General features: G+C 41.5%; 1 protein-coding gene across 2 annotated transcripts in view; it reads left to right on the forward strand.

The window, feature by feature from the left end:
- The window catches only part of ddx10 (DEAD (Asp-Glu-Ala-Asp) box polypeptide 10), a 275,069-nt gene extending 262,239 nt beyond the window's left edge, over window positions 1–12,830 (forward strand). For both annotated transcript variants that reach the window (XM_080197274.1, XM_080197273.1), the window contains one exon: window positions 12,066–12,830. In XM_080197274.1, coding sequence (XP_080053400.1) covers window positions 12,066–12,270 — 205 coding nt within the window. In that variant the 3' untranslated portion in view covers window positions 12,271–12,830. The remainder of the gene's footprint in view (window positions 1–12,065) is intronic.
- The last annotated feature ends 2,305 nt before the right edge of the window (window positions 12,831–15,135 follow it).

Below are 15,135 nucleotides of genomic sequence, written 5' to 3' on the forward strand. Positions count from 1 at the left end.
GTACACGGATAATTTAAATGTGTGGGCAAAAATCTGGCAAATAGAGCATAATGCGGGCTAATGTGAAATTGCCCATTTTAGCAGGAAGAATAAGAAAGAAAATCATGAACTAAATGGTCAGAGATTGCAGAAGTTTGAGATTCAAAAGGATCTGTGTGTCCAAGTGTATGAATCACAAAAGGTTTAGATATAGGTATAGCAAGAATTAGGAAAGTTAATGGAATGTTATCATTTATTGTAGAGAGAATTAAATACAGAAGTGGGAGGTTATGCTTCAGTTGTACAGGGCATTAGCGAACCTATATCTGGAGTATTGTGCATAGTATTGGTCTTCTTATTTAAGAAAAGATGTAAATGCATTATAAGCAGTTCAGAGAAGGCTTACCAGTCTAGTAATACCAGAATGGGTGAGTTACCTTAAGAGCGAGGATTGGAGAGGTTAGGTTTGTATCCATTAAAGTTTAGAAGAGATTAGGAAAAATAAGGAGTGACTTGATTGAAATCTTTAAAATCCTGAGGGGTTTTCACAGGTTAGATATAGTGAGAATATATATTTTTAAAGCAGATTCTTGATTAACAAGGGGATAGAAGGTTATTGGAGATAGGCAGAAATGTGGGGATGAGATTACAATCACATCAGCCATGATCTTATTGAATGGTGAGCAGGCTCAAGGGGCTGAGTGGCCTGCCCCTGCTCCTAATTCTTGAGTATGTTTGTATGCATGTACATATTTGTATCTTTTTTAAAAAATAGAATGAAAAGTAAAAATTGAGGAGCCTGCTATCTATTAAGCAATGGTTAATGTAAGAAAATAACCTTCTAAAATATAAATTCTAGTCCTTAAAAAATTTTAAAAATTAAACTCCATATTTTACATTATTTTGAACAATAGGTGGTGGTGAATGCTATGTGAGCAAGTGAGCTAGCTGAGTGGGCAGCCCATGGGGTATAGCCAGCAACGTGATATCATTTGAGCCTGCAGTGACTGTTGCAGGCATTTCACCCGAGTGTTGTTGTTTTAGGAATACTAAAGCTCTTCTGTCTTCATATCAGACTAGCCAGCAAAATGGATATTCATATTTGAAGCATTTATTTGAACCAACCAGCTGCTTAATTGTCAATAACAACTTACATTAAAGGCACTGTATAAATATAATAAAATATTCCAAGGCCCTTCACGGGGCACTATAAAAGAAAATATAGTACCAAGCCACATAAGGAAATGTTGGGTCAGATGACAGGCTTCCTGAATTCTCCAATCTCCTAGAATGATGGTGATGTCAAGTGTATGCACTAAATGCCAGTACAGAACTCTATACCTGCCAGGCTTTTTTAAAAAAAATCCTTTACTAGATTATTTACTCAACAGTATATTTGGGAATACTGGATCCTGAGTGTGTTAGCCTGAAAAAGAAACATTTGTATTGATTGTCAGTTTTAATCTATTTCCAGCCTTTCCCATTTAAGTATTGTCCAAAAAAATGAGTACCTCCCCTGTCGCTAAATGTTTCTACCTCTTACCTTATTTTGATCTTCTATTCTAACGTAATGCAAAACACATTGGGATCAATTATGAATATACTTTCTCATTGTTTTCTATACTTATAGGGAGATGATATTCTTTGGGTATACTGTAATGTAGTGTTTTCCTCCTTGTGAATATAATTTTGTAATTCCAGTAATCAGCCATGCCTCAACCTCGTGCATAGTAATTGTGTTGGGAGGTTTTGTCAAATTTACTGAGTAACAATGGTTCAGATTAATTTATTTACCCACAGCTCGATAAACACATCCTTTGAGTTTAGTAGTGAGGAAGCCAGGTAAATAAATGAAAGTCAGTCAATGCATATTCTAGCAATTTTGTCCTGTTTCAGGAGGACATTTTTTTTATATAAAACTGAGTTGTTCATTATTTGATGTGCATTATTTTGAAAGAATCCTTTGGGATCTTTTATCCTGTGTGCAGTTCTTATACATCTTGAACAGCAATTCTGAGGGAAAGAGAGAAGGAGAACCAATGCATTCATCCATCTCTACCACCCAATATTAAACCCTGGCCTCTGCCCTCCACAGACTGTGCAACCAACCAGACTCCAATAGCACAGAAACATTCAGGTTTTGTGAGTTTGATCATTTAGATCCGGAACATTGGAGTGGCACTTTGTTGCTGTGCTTTTGGGTAAACCACAAAGAAAAGTATTTTTTAAATCCTCTGGTCTCCTTTTGCTGTTTCTCTAACAGCAACAGATCAGTCGGGCCTTTGCGCTTTTGTTTATCGAGCTGCGTTCTGTAAATGTGCCTTATGCTGGCAACAAGACGGCTGAAATGGGCAGCTGATGACATCACCCTGCCGGTCTGACCTCTGACTCTGGACTGAAGAGAGATGAGTGTGAGAGTTTTCCGCTCTATTCCCATTGGACAGAAACAAATGAAAATTCCAACCCCTCAGCCAGCACATTCCCAGTTTTGTGCTCCAAAGTGCAGGAATTTCTGGGCGTTGTTTTTTTGACATACTCAGAACAACTTGCTTAAGGCCCAGACAGCTGAAAGTACAGCCACCAATCATGTGGGTGGTGAAAATTGCGAGGCTAAATTGGAGGAGAGCAGGTACCTTGGAGGGTTTTAAGGCTGGTGTATGTTATAGAGATGAGGAGGGTTGAATCCATTGAAAGTGCTGAATACATGGATGAGACTTTTTAAATTGATGCACTGCCACATTGGAGCCAGTGAGAGTGAGTGAGCTTGGAACTGATGGTGAACAGGACCTTTGTGAGTCAGGATAGGGACATCAAAGTTTTGGATGGGATGAGGTTCATGGGAGATTTTGAAAGGTGGGAGATCAGCCAGGAGAGCGGTGGGATATTTGAGTAGGAATGATGAGGAGCTGAGATGGTGATAGTACAAAGTTATTGGGAAACTAAGGTTATTGCAGAAATCAATTTTCAGAAGATTTTCTTGAGAAAATGTTTGTTGTTTTTCCTTAATGAGTTTATGTTGAGGTTTGTTAAATCTTCACTGAACATTCTTGTGCTTGGCTCCATGGGAAAGTTATGGCAGAGAAAGGGGCCAGTCAACCCATTATGTCTGTACTGGTTGAAAAAGAAAACATTTTTAAGAAGCTAGCTGCTCATTTTAATCCCATCTTCCAGCATCTGGTCCATAGCCTTGCAGTTTCAGCACTTTGGGGTGCAGATCCAAGTACCTCTAAAATGAGCTGAGGGTTTCAGCCTCAATCACCAAACCAGGCAGTGATTTCCAAGCATCAGCCAACCTCTGGGTGAAATAAGCCTTTCCTAATGCGCGCGCAAACACACACACACCCCGATTACCTGAAATATGTGCCTCTGGTAATTGACCTCAGCTATGGAACAGGTCTTTCCTATCTAGTGTCTTTAGGCCTTCATACTTTATTTAGTAATTATTTATTATTCATTTAGTACTTATTTGAGGCAGTTAACATAATTCAGTTGAGTGATTTGTTTATTTTTAGTAGGAATGTACTAGTATGAATTAGTCTTTTATGATGTGCTGTATATGGACTTTCAAACAAAAAACATTTGACAATGTGCCAAATAATTTGCCAGCAGAGTTAAAACTCATGGAATAAAACAAGCAGCGGCAACATCAATACAGAGTTAGCCGAGTGACAGGAAATAAAGTAGTAGTTAAATGGTTGTTTCTTGATCTGGAGGAAGTATATTGTGTGGTTTCACAAGGATTGGTGCCAGATCACTACTTTCCTTGATATTTATTATTGATCTAGACTTAGGCACAATTTCAAAATTTGCAAATAGCAAAAAATGTGAAAGTATTGTGAACAGTGAAGATAGTGATGGCCTTCAAGGGAACATAACAAAGACTGGTGAATGGGCAGCCATGTGAAAGATGACATTTAACATGGAAGAGTGTGAAGTGATATATTTTGGTAGGAAAAATTAGGAGAGACAATATAAGATGAGGATTGCAAACTGAAAGGAAGTGCAGGAACAGAGAGACATAGAACATAGAACATAGAACACTACAGCACAAACAGGCCCTTCGGCCCACAAGTTGCGCCGACCACATCACCTACCAACCTACAGACCTATCTATAACCCTCAATCTCATTAAACCCCATATACTCATCCAGAAGTCTTTTAAAAGACCCCAGCGAGTTCGCCTCCACCACCACTGACGGCAGCCGATTCCATTCACTCACCACCCTCTGAGTGAAAAACTTACCCCTAACATCACTTCTGAACCTCCCTCCCCGCACCTTAAATCTGTGTCCTCTTGTAGCGACCATTTCAAACCGGGGAAATAGCCTCTGAGAGTCCACCCTATCTATTCCTCTCAACATTTTGTAAACTTCTATCAGGTCGCCTCTCAACCTTCGTCTCTCCAGGGAAAAGAGTCCCAGCTCCCTCAACCTAACTTCATAAGGCATGCCTCCCAGTCCAGGCAACATCCTTGTAAATCTCCTCTGCACCCTTTCAATAGCTTCTACATCTTTCCTATAGTGAGGCGACCAGAACTGCGCACAATACTCCAAATGAGGCCTGACAAGGGTCTTATAAAGTTCCAGCATTACCTCCCGACTCCTAAACTCAATCCCTCGATTAATGAAGGCCAGTACACCATACGCCTTCTTGACCACCTCCTCCACCTGCGAGGCCGATTTAAGAGACCTGTGGACCCGGACCCCAAGATCCTTCTGCTCCTCAACACTACTCAGACTTCTGCCCTTAATAGTGTACTCGTTCATCCCGTTGGTTCTGCCAAAATGGACGACAACACATTTATCCGCGTTGAAGTCCATCTGCCACTTCTCCGCCCAGTCCTGCATCCTATCTATGTCCTGCTGCAACTTTTGCCATCCTTCCAGATCATCCACAACACCACCGACCTTCGTGTCATCAGCGAACTTACTTACCCATCCCTCCACTTCCTCATCCAGGTCATTTATGAAAATGACAAACAACAAGGGTCCCAGAACAGATCCTTGAGGCACTCCGCTGGTGACTGACCTCCATTCAGAAAAAGCCCCATCCACAACCACTCTCTGCCTTCTGCAGGCAAGCCAGTTCTGGATCCACAAGGCCAAAGGCCCTTGGATCCCATGCCCTCTCACCTTCTCAAGAAGTCTTGCATGGGGGACCTTATCAAACGCCTTGCTGAAGTCCATGTACACTACGTCCACGGCACTTCCTTCGTCAATGTGTTCAGTCACATTATCGAAGAACTCAACTAGGCTTGTAAGGCACGACCTGCCCTTGACAAATCCATGCTGACTATTCCTGATCATGTCAAACCTCTCCAAATGTTCGTAAATCTTGTCCCTCAGAAGCCTCTCCATCAGCTTACCAACCACTGAGGTCAGACTCACCGGTCGGTAATTTCCCGGGCTATCTCTGTTCCCTTTCTTAAAAATAGGAACTACATCCGCAATCCTCCAATCCTCTGGAACCTCTCCCGTCTCCATTGACGACGCAAAGATCATCGCCAGGGGCTCTGCAATCTCTTCCCTCGCCTCCCACAGTATCCTGGGGTACATCCCATCTGGTCCCGGCGACTTATCTACCTTGATAGAATTCAAAAGTTCCAACACATCCTCCTCCTTAATATTCACGTACTCAGTCCTTTCCATCTGCTGCAAATCCATAACAAAATCTCCCAGATCGGCTTCCACCGTGAATACTGAGGCGAAGTACTCGTTAAGCACCTCCGCCATTTCTTCTGGTTCCACACAAACCTTTCCCCCCTCACCTTTTATCGGTCCTATCCCTTCTCTTCTTATCCTTTTACCTTTCACATATTTATAGAAGGCCTTGGGATTCTCCTTAATCTTACTCGCCAAGGTCTTCTCATGACCCCTTCTGGCTCTCCTAATTTCCCTTTTAAGTTCCCTCCTACAGTCCTTATACTCCTCAAGATCTTTAACATCTCCTAATTCCCTGAACCTCTTGTACACCTTCCTTTTCTTCCTGACTAGGTTCAACACATCCTTTGTGCACCACGGTTCCCTCGACCCACCAAAACCCCCTCGTCTCATCGGAACGTTGTCATTCAGAGCTCCAGACACACATTCCTTGAATATCTGCCACCTTCCTTCGGTACTTTTCCCTAAGAACGCCTCCTTCCAGTTTATTTGTCCAAGTAACTTCCTGACTTCTTCGTATCTCCCCTTACCCCAGACAAACACCTTCCTAGCCTGCCTGATCCTATCTCGTTCCAACGCAATTGTGAAGGAGATAGAATTATGGTCACCATATCCAAGATGCTCTCCTACCGAAAGATCCGTCACCTGCCCTGGTTCATTCGCCAGTACCAGGTCAAGTACAGCCTCTCCCCTCGTAGGCTTGTCCACATACTGCGTCAGGAAACCCTCCTGAACACACCTAACAAACTCCTCCCCATCTATACCCCTTACCCTAGGGATATTCCAGTCGATGTTTGGGAAATTGAAGTCTCCCATCACGACAACTCTGTTATTAAAACATCTCTCCAGAATCTGTTTCCCTATTTGCACTTCAACTTCCCTGTCACTATTGGGCGGCCTATAGATTACACCCAGCAAAGTTTTTGACCCTTTGCTGTTCCTAACTTCCACCCACAGAGATTCTGTAGACAATCCCTCCACGACATCCTCTTTCTCTGTAGCCATGACACTATCCCTGATCAACAGTGCCACGCCACCACCCCTTCTGCCACCCTCCCTGTCCTTCCTGAAGCACCTGAAGCCTGGCACCTGAAGTACCCAGTCCTGTCCCTGAGACATCCAAGTCTCCGTAATGGCCACCACATCACAATCCCAAACAGCTATCCACGCCCTAAGCCCTAAGACCTGGGGACGTATGTGCCAAAAAATCATTGGCAGCAGAGCAAGCTGAGAAAGCCATTAATAAACCATCTGGGAACCTGGGTTTTATGAATAGAGCGCAGTAAGAAGTCTCACAACACCACGTTAAAGTCCAACAGGTTTATTTGGTACCACGAGCACTGCTCCTTTATTAAATGAGTCCTGGTGAGCAGTGCTCCAAAAGTTCATGATACCAAATAAACCTGTTGGATTTTAACCTAGTGTTGTGAGACTTCTTACTGTGCCCACCCGAATCCAATGCTGGCATCACCACATTATTTCTAAATAGAAACATGAAATGCAAATGCAAGGAAGTTATGATGACCCTTTATAAAACGCGCACCTGACCTCATCTGGCATATTGTGTGCAATTCTGGGCGGAAAGCCGCAAAGCATTTACAGCTAGAAAGGTGACATCTGTGTGTGACTTTAGTGAGTTCATTGTGAAAGTTGCCATTGAGTTTGGAGAGATTGTAGTGATATATTTTCAGTCACTCCATTGGTAATGGGAACAATGGATCTGTTGGGGTTCACGGGAGGAGAATTAACAGCTTAAGGTGTTGGAGATGAAGTTAACAAAGATACATTTTCAAAGATACATTTTATTTTATTCGGAGGTGAGGGGATTCCCTTCTCCACAGCTGCTCTGTCAGCCACATTGTCTTAATGCAGCATTTATTTCAAGTGTCTGAGCTTTCATAGAAAGCTGAATTACTTTCAAACCCTTTAAAAAGCCATGTTTCCCTTCAATTTCAGCGTAATCCTTTTAATTCTTCTTTGATTGACAGCCTAATGGTTTTTAGACAGCATGCAGTCAGGTCTATTTGTTTATCTTATTTATTTATTTTCAAGTTAACAAAGATATCATTTTCAAAGATATATTGAAATATTCTTCAATGTCCCCCCCCTCAATTATGTGCCAAATCATTCTGGAGCAGAGCATCTCGAGTCCGTGCTGTCAATTATCTCAAGCATCTGAAAATGCTTTGCATCATAACTTGTATTTAACTGTAACGTGATAACTGTGTAGTGAGAGCAATCACCAACAATCTATCTCCTTAAAGAGATTTAAGGACTGAGAAGAGCAAAAATGATTGAGAAGGTGGGTGAGTTAGTCCAATCAAGTGCAGAAAGAGAAAGATAGAGAGGGAAAGAAAAGATTGAATTAAGAGAGAGAAAACAGAGACAGATTTGATGTGTGTCTGCTTTCAGAAGTCAGTGTAACCAGTGTTGCTGAGCTATTATTTATTCTGTATATTTAAATAAAAAAGGTTTACATTTTACAAATTATATTTGTCAAGCTGAGAAGTTCAAAGCAAGTTGCCAGGTGGTTAATTCTATGGGATGTCAGTATTTTTGTACAGCGATTGGATTCTGTAAGCATGTTCTGTAAGTATGTAAAACTACACTTGCATTAGGTGACATTGATATTGGCAATAATTGACAGTCTAACTTCTGAAACTGACTAAAATAGTGTTTTTATACACAAGTATCAAGGTCCATTACATTTTGCATCGATTTTCAGAAGTCAGCAAATTGCTAAATATAGTCAATACAGGAGAACTGCCAGAGAAGCACAGACATGCAGAATGGGTATATAATTTGTTAATTAATTTCAGTATGGATGGATACTGCCATGTATTAATACTGATGTAAAAGCACTATTCACTCATAAGGGATTTTGCAAACATGCTGTGGATTCATTTATTAATTCTAGGCACATGTGGATGGACAAAAAGCTTGAGGGCAGCAGAGATACAGAGCTGTGTTTGCGCAGTGCTCCAGGCTGAAGTGAAACTGAAACAATCACATGACACACTTCACTTCTCTGGGAAATCATTTCAAAGCATATTATAACCTCCCCCTTTCTTTTTAAATATACTCTTTCCCTTTCCAAAGAATAATGCATACCCTTCTTTAGTTACAGTCATAAGAACATAAGAAATAGGAACAGGAGGAGGAACATCGAGCCTGCCCCGCCATTCAATAAGATCATGGCTGATCTGAAGTGGGTCAGTTCCACTTTCCCGCTTTCTCCCCATGACCCTTAATTCCCTTGTCTGTCAGAAACCTATCTACCCGTGACTCAAATATATTTAGCGAGGTAGCCTCCATCACTTCAATGGGCAGAAAATTCCAGAGATTCACCACCCTTTGAGTGAAGAAGTTCCTCCTCAACTCCATTTTAAACAGCACCCCCCCCTCTTATTTTGAGGCTGTGCCCTCTAGTTCTGCTCTCCTTTCTAAGCAGGAAGAATCTCTCTAACTCTACCCTATCTATCCCCTTCATTATCTTGTAAGTCTCTATAAGATCCCCCCTCAGCCGTCTAAACTCCAACGAGTACAGACCCAGTCTATTCAATCTCTCTTCATATTCTAACCCCCTCGTCTCCGGTATCAGCCTGGTGAACCTTCTCTGTACCCCCTCCAAGGCCAATATATCCTTTCGCAAATGCGTGCATTGAACAGATGAATCTGAGAGTCTCTAAAGTGTAGAGGTAATCTGATGGTACACTTAGATCTTGTGATAGTAACTTTGGTCCAGAAAAAAAAAGTGCCCATGCCAGTGAGAAGCTGGAGTGTTTCCCCATTTTCAAAGGGCACCTCAATCTCCTTGTTCAGAGATCTCCCCCTTCCCCACCACAGAAATTGCAAACCACTGCTGACATGAGAGCACTCCCAACCCATCAGGAAAAAGGGGCATCTTTCCCTACTACCTAAAATAATAGGTTGTGTGGTTTCCTCCCCCCCATGCAGGTGCTTGGCATTGACACCCTAGCCTGGTGCATTGGACCCTAGGGGCACAGTAACCATGTGCCCTCTGCTGCCAGGCTATGGAAGGAGGGTCCCCCAAGGGCCCTGGGGAGTTGGGTAACTTGGGACAAGGGTTGAATTTGGTACTTCCCCTGCAATGAGAACCTGCCCTTCTAGCTCTGGGAAACCTGAATATAACTCGTGGCATGGTGATTTCAGACATCTCACTGATCAAAGACTTCATTCTGGTCTGTGGACTGTGAAAACTTGGAAGTGGGCTGGTCACCTTAATCTCCATGTTCTCTGGGCACCTGGCAAGCCTTCAAATCCCAACATCACTCCATTCAGCAGAAAGGATTACCCTGACTCTCAAGAAGCTGCAAGTGTGTGAAGACCCCTTTCAAGGCCCCTGACTGATATAAATCAGTTACTTTCACTAGGGGGAGGTGAGGGGATTCTCTTCTCCACAGCTGCTCTGTCAGCCACATTGTTTTAACACAACATTTATTTCAAGTGTCTGAGCTTTCATAGAAAGCTGAAATACTTTCAAACCCTTTAAAAAGCCATGTTTTCCTTCAATTTCAGTCTAATCCTTTTAATTCTTCTTTGATTGACAGCCTAATGGTTTTTAGGCAGCATGCAGTCAGGTCTATTTGTTTATCTTTCCCTTCATGGTTGGATGCATTTCAAGTAACCTAACTACAATGTTTACACAGAAGAGGAACTGAAAAGCACTTAGCTGCTTTGAAGTTGCCTGCAGTGTGACCATAAGCAGCAGAAGGCAATTTCAAAGCAGGTAAGTGCTTTTCAGTTCGTCTTTTGTGTAAATGTTACAGTTAGGAGCAATGGTGCCTTTGTGTGTGATGACTTCATAGAATCTTTGTTATGGACAAATCTTTGTTACCTCTGTTGGCTGCCATCTACCTTCCCTGGGATCTTGTGTATGAACTTGCCTCGGCTATAAACTTGGCAGTTCTGTACCTGAATTTTTATTATGCACTTTGACCATATTCTCTTGTAGCTTTAAGTTTTGCTGTCTAGTTTGAGAGGGTAGAATGGGCAAGAATAGGTAGCTTGGTACACACTAGTCTGCCAAACACAAGCTCTACCCACAATGGAGTAATTACACTTAGAGGTGTCGCTCTCTGATGTAACATTGCAATGTGTGCATGCAAATTACAACATGCACAATTTTGGCCAGATGAGCTGTGGGACAACAGGAATACAAATGCAGAAATCACTAAAAACAATGGTTCTGGTTAGTAAGACCATAAAGAGTCAGCAAAACACTGGGTTCACTTCTTGAGGGATAGCACTGAAAAGCAGAGATGTTTGACTTCTATTGAATCTCTATTGGATCACCCTTGGAGAACTTTGACTATACAAAGGATATAGAGACACTGACAAAGGTTCAAAACAGATTTATTTGAATGATGCCAGGCCTGAGCAATGAAAAATTCAACAGGCATAAAGAAAAAGAGAAGGATGGCCTTTTGGAAGTCTTTAGGATTGTGAAAGGATTTGAGCGGGCAGATGTATGGAAGGGTCTCCACTTGCAAGGAGGACCAAAAATTGGGACTATAAAAATAAAGTGGTCACAACGAATCCAACAGGGAATTGAGGAGAAAACCATTCACCCAACGAGTGGTAAAAATGTTGAAACCTCGAACAAGAGGGAATTGGGGCTTCAAGCATTGAATTCACTGAAAGGGAAGTTAATAAAGCAGCTGAAGAAGCAGAGGAGGTTATGCAAATAATTAGCTGAAGATGGGTGGGAAGAAACTCATGTGAAACATAAACTTTGGCGCAGGGCTGTTGGACCATATGACCTGTTTCTGCACTAAGTAGGCGGATAGTTGGTTGATCATGATGCAACAAAGACCTGAGACATCTCTTCCCATTAGAGAGACAGTCAGCTGTGTAGGTGAGGAAGACCACTCTGAACTACCACAGCTGATATATTGGTTGTTGATATACAGGATTGAACTTGTGCTATTGGCATTGTTCTGCATCACATTATGGTCATCTAGCTAGCTGGCACTGTGCATTATGTATTGTAACAGGCTGACTTTATTTTGCACCATGAATTACTTTATTAATTGCCAATGATTCCTGATTGCATGTGCATTTGCTGCAGAAGGTATAATAAATCTTTGTTTTTGTGGATGCATTAGCACCATAATTTATGTGGGACTGTATTAATTGAAAGTAATATTTAATGGTGAGTCTGCCTATAATAAGCTGAAGGCAGAATGAATTAGCAGCTTAATTAAGTTTCTTCACGGGGTGGCAATAGCAGAGTCCTGATATTGGTTACCTCCTTTGTGCCACTCAGAGATTACCTTCCTTTCAGTATGCTAAAATTCACCTTCCAAATTAAATAATTGATTTGCATTGTATTATAGGTAATTTATTGCTGTGCTTGAAGACTGCCATTGATTTTTTTTTCTTATTTCTCTATCTCAAATGCAGCAAACTGGCTGAAGGGAAATTCAAAAGGAAGAGAGATGACAGCTGCAGTAGCAGTGACGAATGTGAAGAGATGATAGCAGCTCGGAAGGGGAAGAGGAGAATGAAGTCTGAAATTGACTCTGATGAGGACAGGCCGTTGGACACGGGTCTGTCTTTGGCTGAGGATGAAGAGCTGGTGCTTCATCTGTTGAACAGCAGAAACTAATTGCAGTCCCTAGGCGGTTTTCTGGGTCAGTCCTTTTATTGTGCTGACCACGTTCTTGCTATTGCAATCAAAGCAGAGCAGGTGGTCCCTGTCTGACAGTGATGAATGCTTTCTGAACAGGTTTCTGCAGATCTGTAGCTGACTGCCAAGACACTGTCTGCATCACAGCAGTAGTGAAAAGTCTTGTAACCCTTCAGTCGACACCAAAACTTGGATTATCCTGATAACTTTTCTCATTAAATTGTCCGATTCATCGAATTGATGGTTTGTTATAAATGTTTTAATTCTGAGCAGCTTATAAATGGTTTCAGAAATGAAGAGTATCTATGAAAATTAAGTCAGCTGTCAGTAAGTTGTAATAGGTTTGTGTGGGTGTGCACATTCTACATGATTGAAGCAACCAGTTGGTTTCTCTATAATAAAGTAACATTCACACGGGTGTTACCTTGCAGCTGGAAACTAAAGTGAACTGGACATAGGCAAGTCTGATTTTAATTTTCTGAACTATTTGTTGGGGCAAAAATGTGTCACAAATAAAAGCATTTATTTGTGCCGTTTAATGCTTTGTACTCCCAGTTTATTTAGTCTGCTGTGTTCATGCACAGCCTTGATCCAATATCTACTTGTTACAATGGATCTTGTATTATTTCGCTTCCTGTTATCGTTCCCTGAAAATGAAATGAAGTTAACACATGGTTCTGTAAGTCAAATTTCAGTAATATCGATATCACACATTCCTAGGGTTTCTGTATCAGCAAATGGGCCTGATAGAGATGCTTGGGCAGCAGAACAAATTAATAATGCTATTTTCTGTTTGCAGTACCACTGATATTTTTACATGATAATGGTACTTGTAAGATTTTGCAACTGAAATAGTGGCGACATGGTGGCACAATGGTTAGCACTGTTACCTTACACAGGTTCAATTCCATCCTTGGGTGGCTGTCTGCGTGGTTTTCCTCCAGGTTCTCCAGTTCTCTCCCATATTCCAGAGATGTGCAGGTTAGGTGGATTGGCCATACAAAATTTGCCATATAGAGTCAGGGGGATTAGCAGGGTAATATGTGAGGGTACAGGGATAGGGCCTGGGTGGGATTGTTGCCAGTGAAGGTTCAATGGGCCAAATGGCCTCCTCCTGCACTGTAGGGTTTCTATGATTCTTTGAACTTCTCTCTAACGTACAGAGGTTATGATAGAAGGAAAAAACAATGGATGCAAAGCAGGAGGGGAAGAAGTGTGAAGATAAGCTGACACATACAATAATGCAGCTAACCTAAAGGGTTTTCAAATGACTTTTTGAAGACTGGAAGGGATTGACAGAATGGAATAATTGAGGGAGGCAGTGCCGGAGATTGGACCCTAGTGGTTGGAAAGCAGTTGCTGAGGGAGGGGCGGAAGTAGGGAGCAAGTTTAAGAGAGCATAAGTTTTGTAAAAGTGAACATGCTGAGGCAGGGTGGGCAAGGCATGGGAAGCACTAGGGTTTGAAAACCACGGTGAGAATCTCTATCAATTTTCAGGTAATGAGGATCTAATGGAGCTTGGCAAAGTGAGATATCATGATGTGGAGATGCCGGCGTTGGACTGGGGTAAACACAGTAAGAAGTCTCACAATACCAGGTTAAAGTCCGAGTGGTTTATTTGGTAGCAAAGGCCACTAGCTTTTGGAACGCTGCTCCTTCGTCAGGTAAGTGGGAGTTCTGTTCACAAATAGGGCATATAAAGACAAACTCAATTTACAAAATAATGGTTGGAATGCAAGTCTTTAAGCACAGGTTAAAGAGATGTGTATTGTCTCCAGAGCCTGGAGACAATATATGTCTCTTTAACCTGTGCTTAACCCTCTCTCCACTCACATTGTCTGTACCTTTAAGACTTGATTATCTGTAAAGACTCGCATTCCAACCATTGTTTTGTAAATTGAGTTTGTCTTTATACGTTCTGTTCGTGAACAGAACTCCTACTTACCTGACAGAGGAGCAGCACTCGAAAAGCTAGTGGCTTTTGCTACCAAATAAACCTGTTGGACTTTAACCTGGTGTAGTGAGACTTCTTAAAGTGAGATGTAGCAGTTTGTGTGGCTGGGGTCATGGACAAATGTTCCCTTGTAAATAATTCACCAACCAGTCTGAATAAATTATCATATCAGAAGGATTGACTCAGACTAAATCGGGCCTTTTATGAAAAAGACGTAGATTGTGATTCCAGCAGTGGTGGGGTGGGATGACAAGGAACAAACACACATTGTAATGAAGGTGAAAGCTAGTGTCTTAGTAATGGGATTAACACAGGGAAGGAAGTTCAGTTTGGTTTGAGAGTAATACATTTTGAAAATTTGCATAGATACCATCTAATGCATTTTCTTCCCTTATTTTCTCAAAGATCTATATTAAACTTGTCAGACAGGACTTAATTTTTAACAAATCCATTGAAGCTGTCCTTATTTAGATGTATCTTTCAGATTGAGTATTCATTTTATCCTGTATTATATCCTCTAATGTTTGGTTAACTGGCTGATACTTCCTTGTTTTATCCCTTTCTCCTTTTTGGCACAATATCCATTTACAAGGAAGTAATTATATGAAAAGCTGTGATCTTAAACTCATGAAAGTGACAGTACTTGGGAACCTTCATTATGATTTCAAAAACATTTGTCAATTCTCATGACTATGAAATCACAAGTTACTGCTATCTTTCTGCATTTCACTATCCCCACCTACTTAGTGACCACACAATGCATATTGTTGTCTTAGTCACTGATATTGCCAGTTTAGTTAGTGTTTTTGTGAACTTCACACACTGCCTTTTCTTTCAGGCACCAACTTTGCCTCTTCACTAATTTTTGCAAGGTTATCACACACCCTAAC

Source organism: Carcharhinus amblyrhynchos, chromosome 10 (genome assembly GCF_965287045.1).
Source record: "Carcharhinus amblyrhynchos chromosome 10, sCarAmb.v2.hapA, whole genome shotgun sequence".
Taxonomy (NCBI): Eukaryota; Metazoa; Chordata; class Chondrichthyes; order Carcharhiniformes; family Carcharhinidae; genus Carcharhinus; species Carcharhinus amblyrhynchos.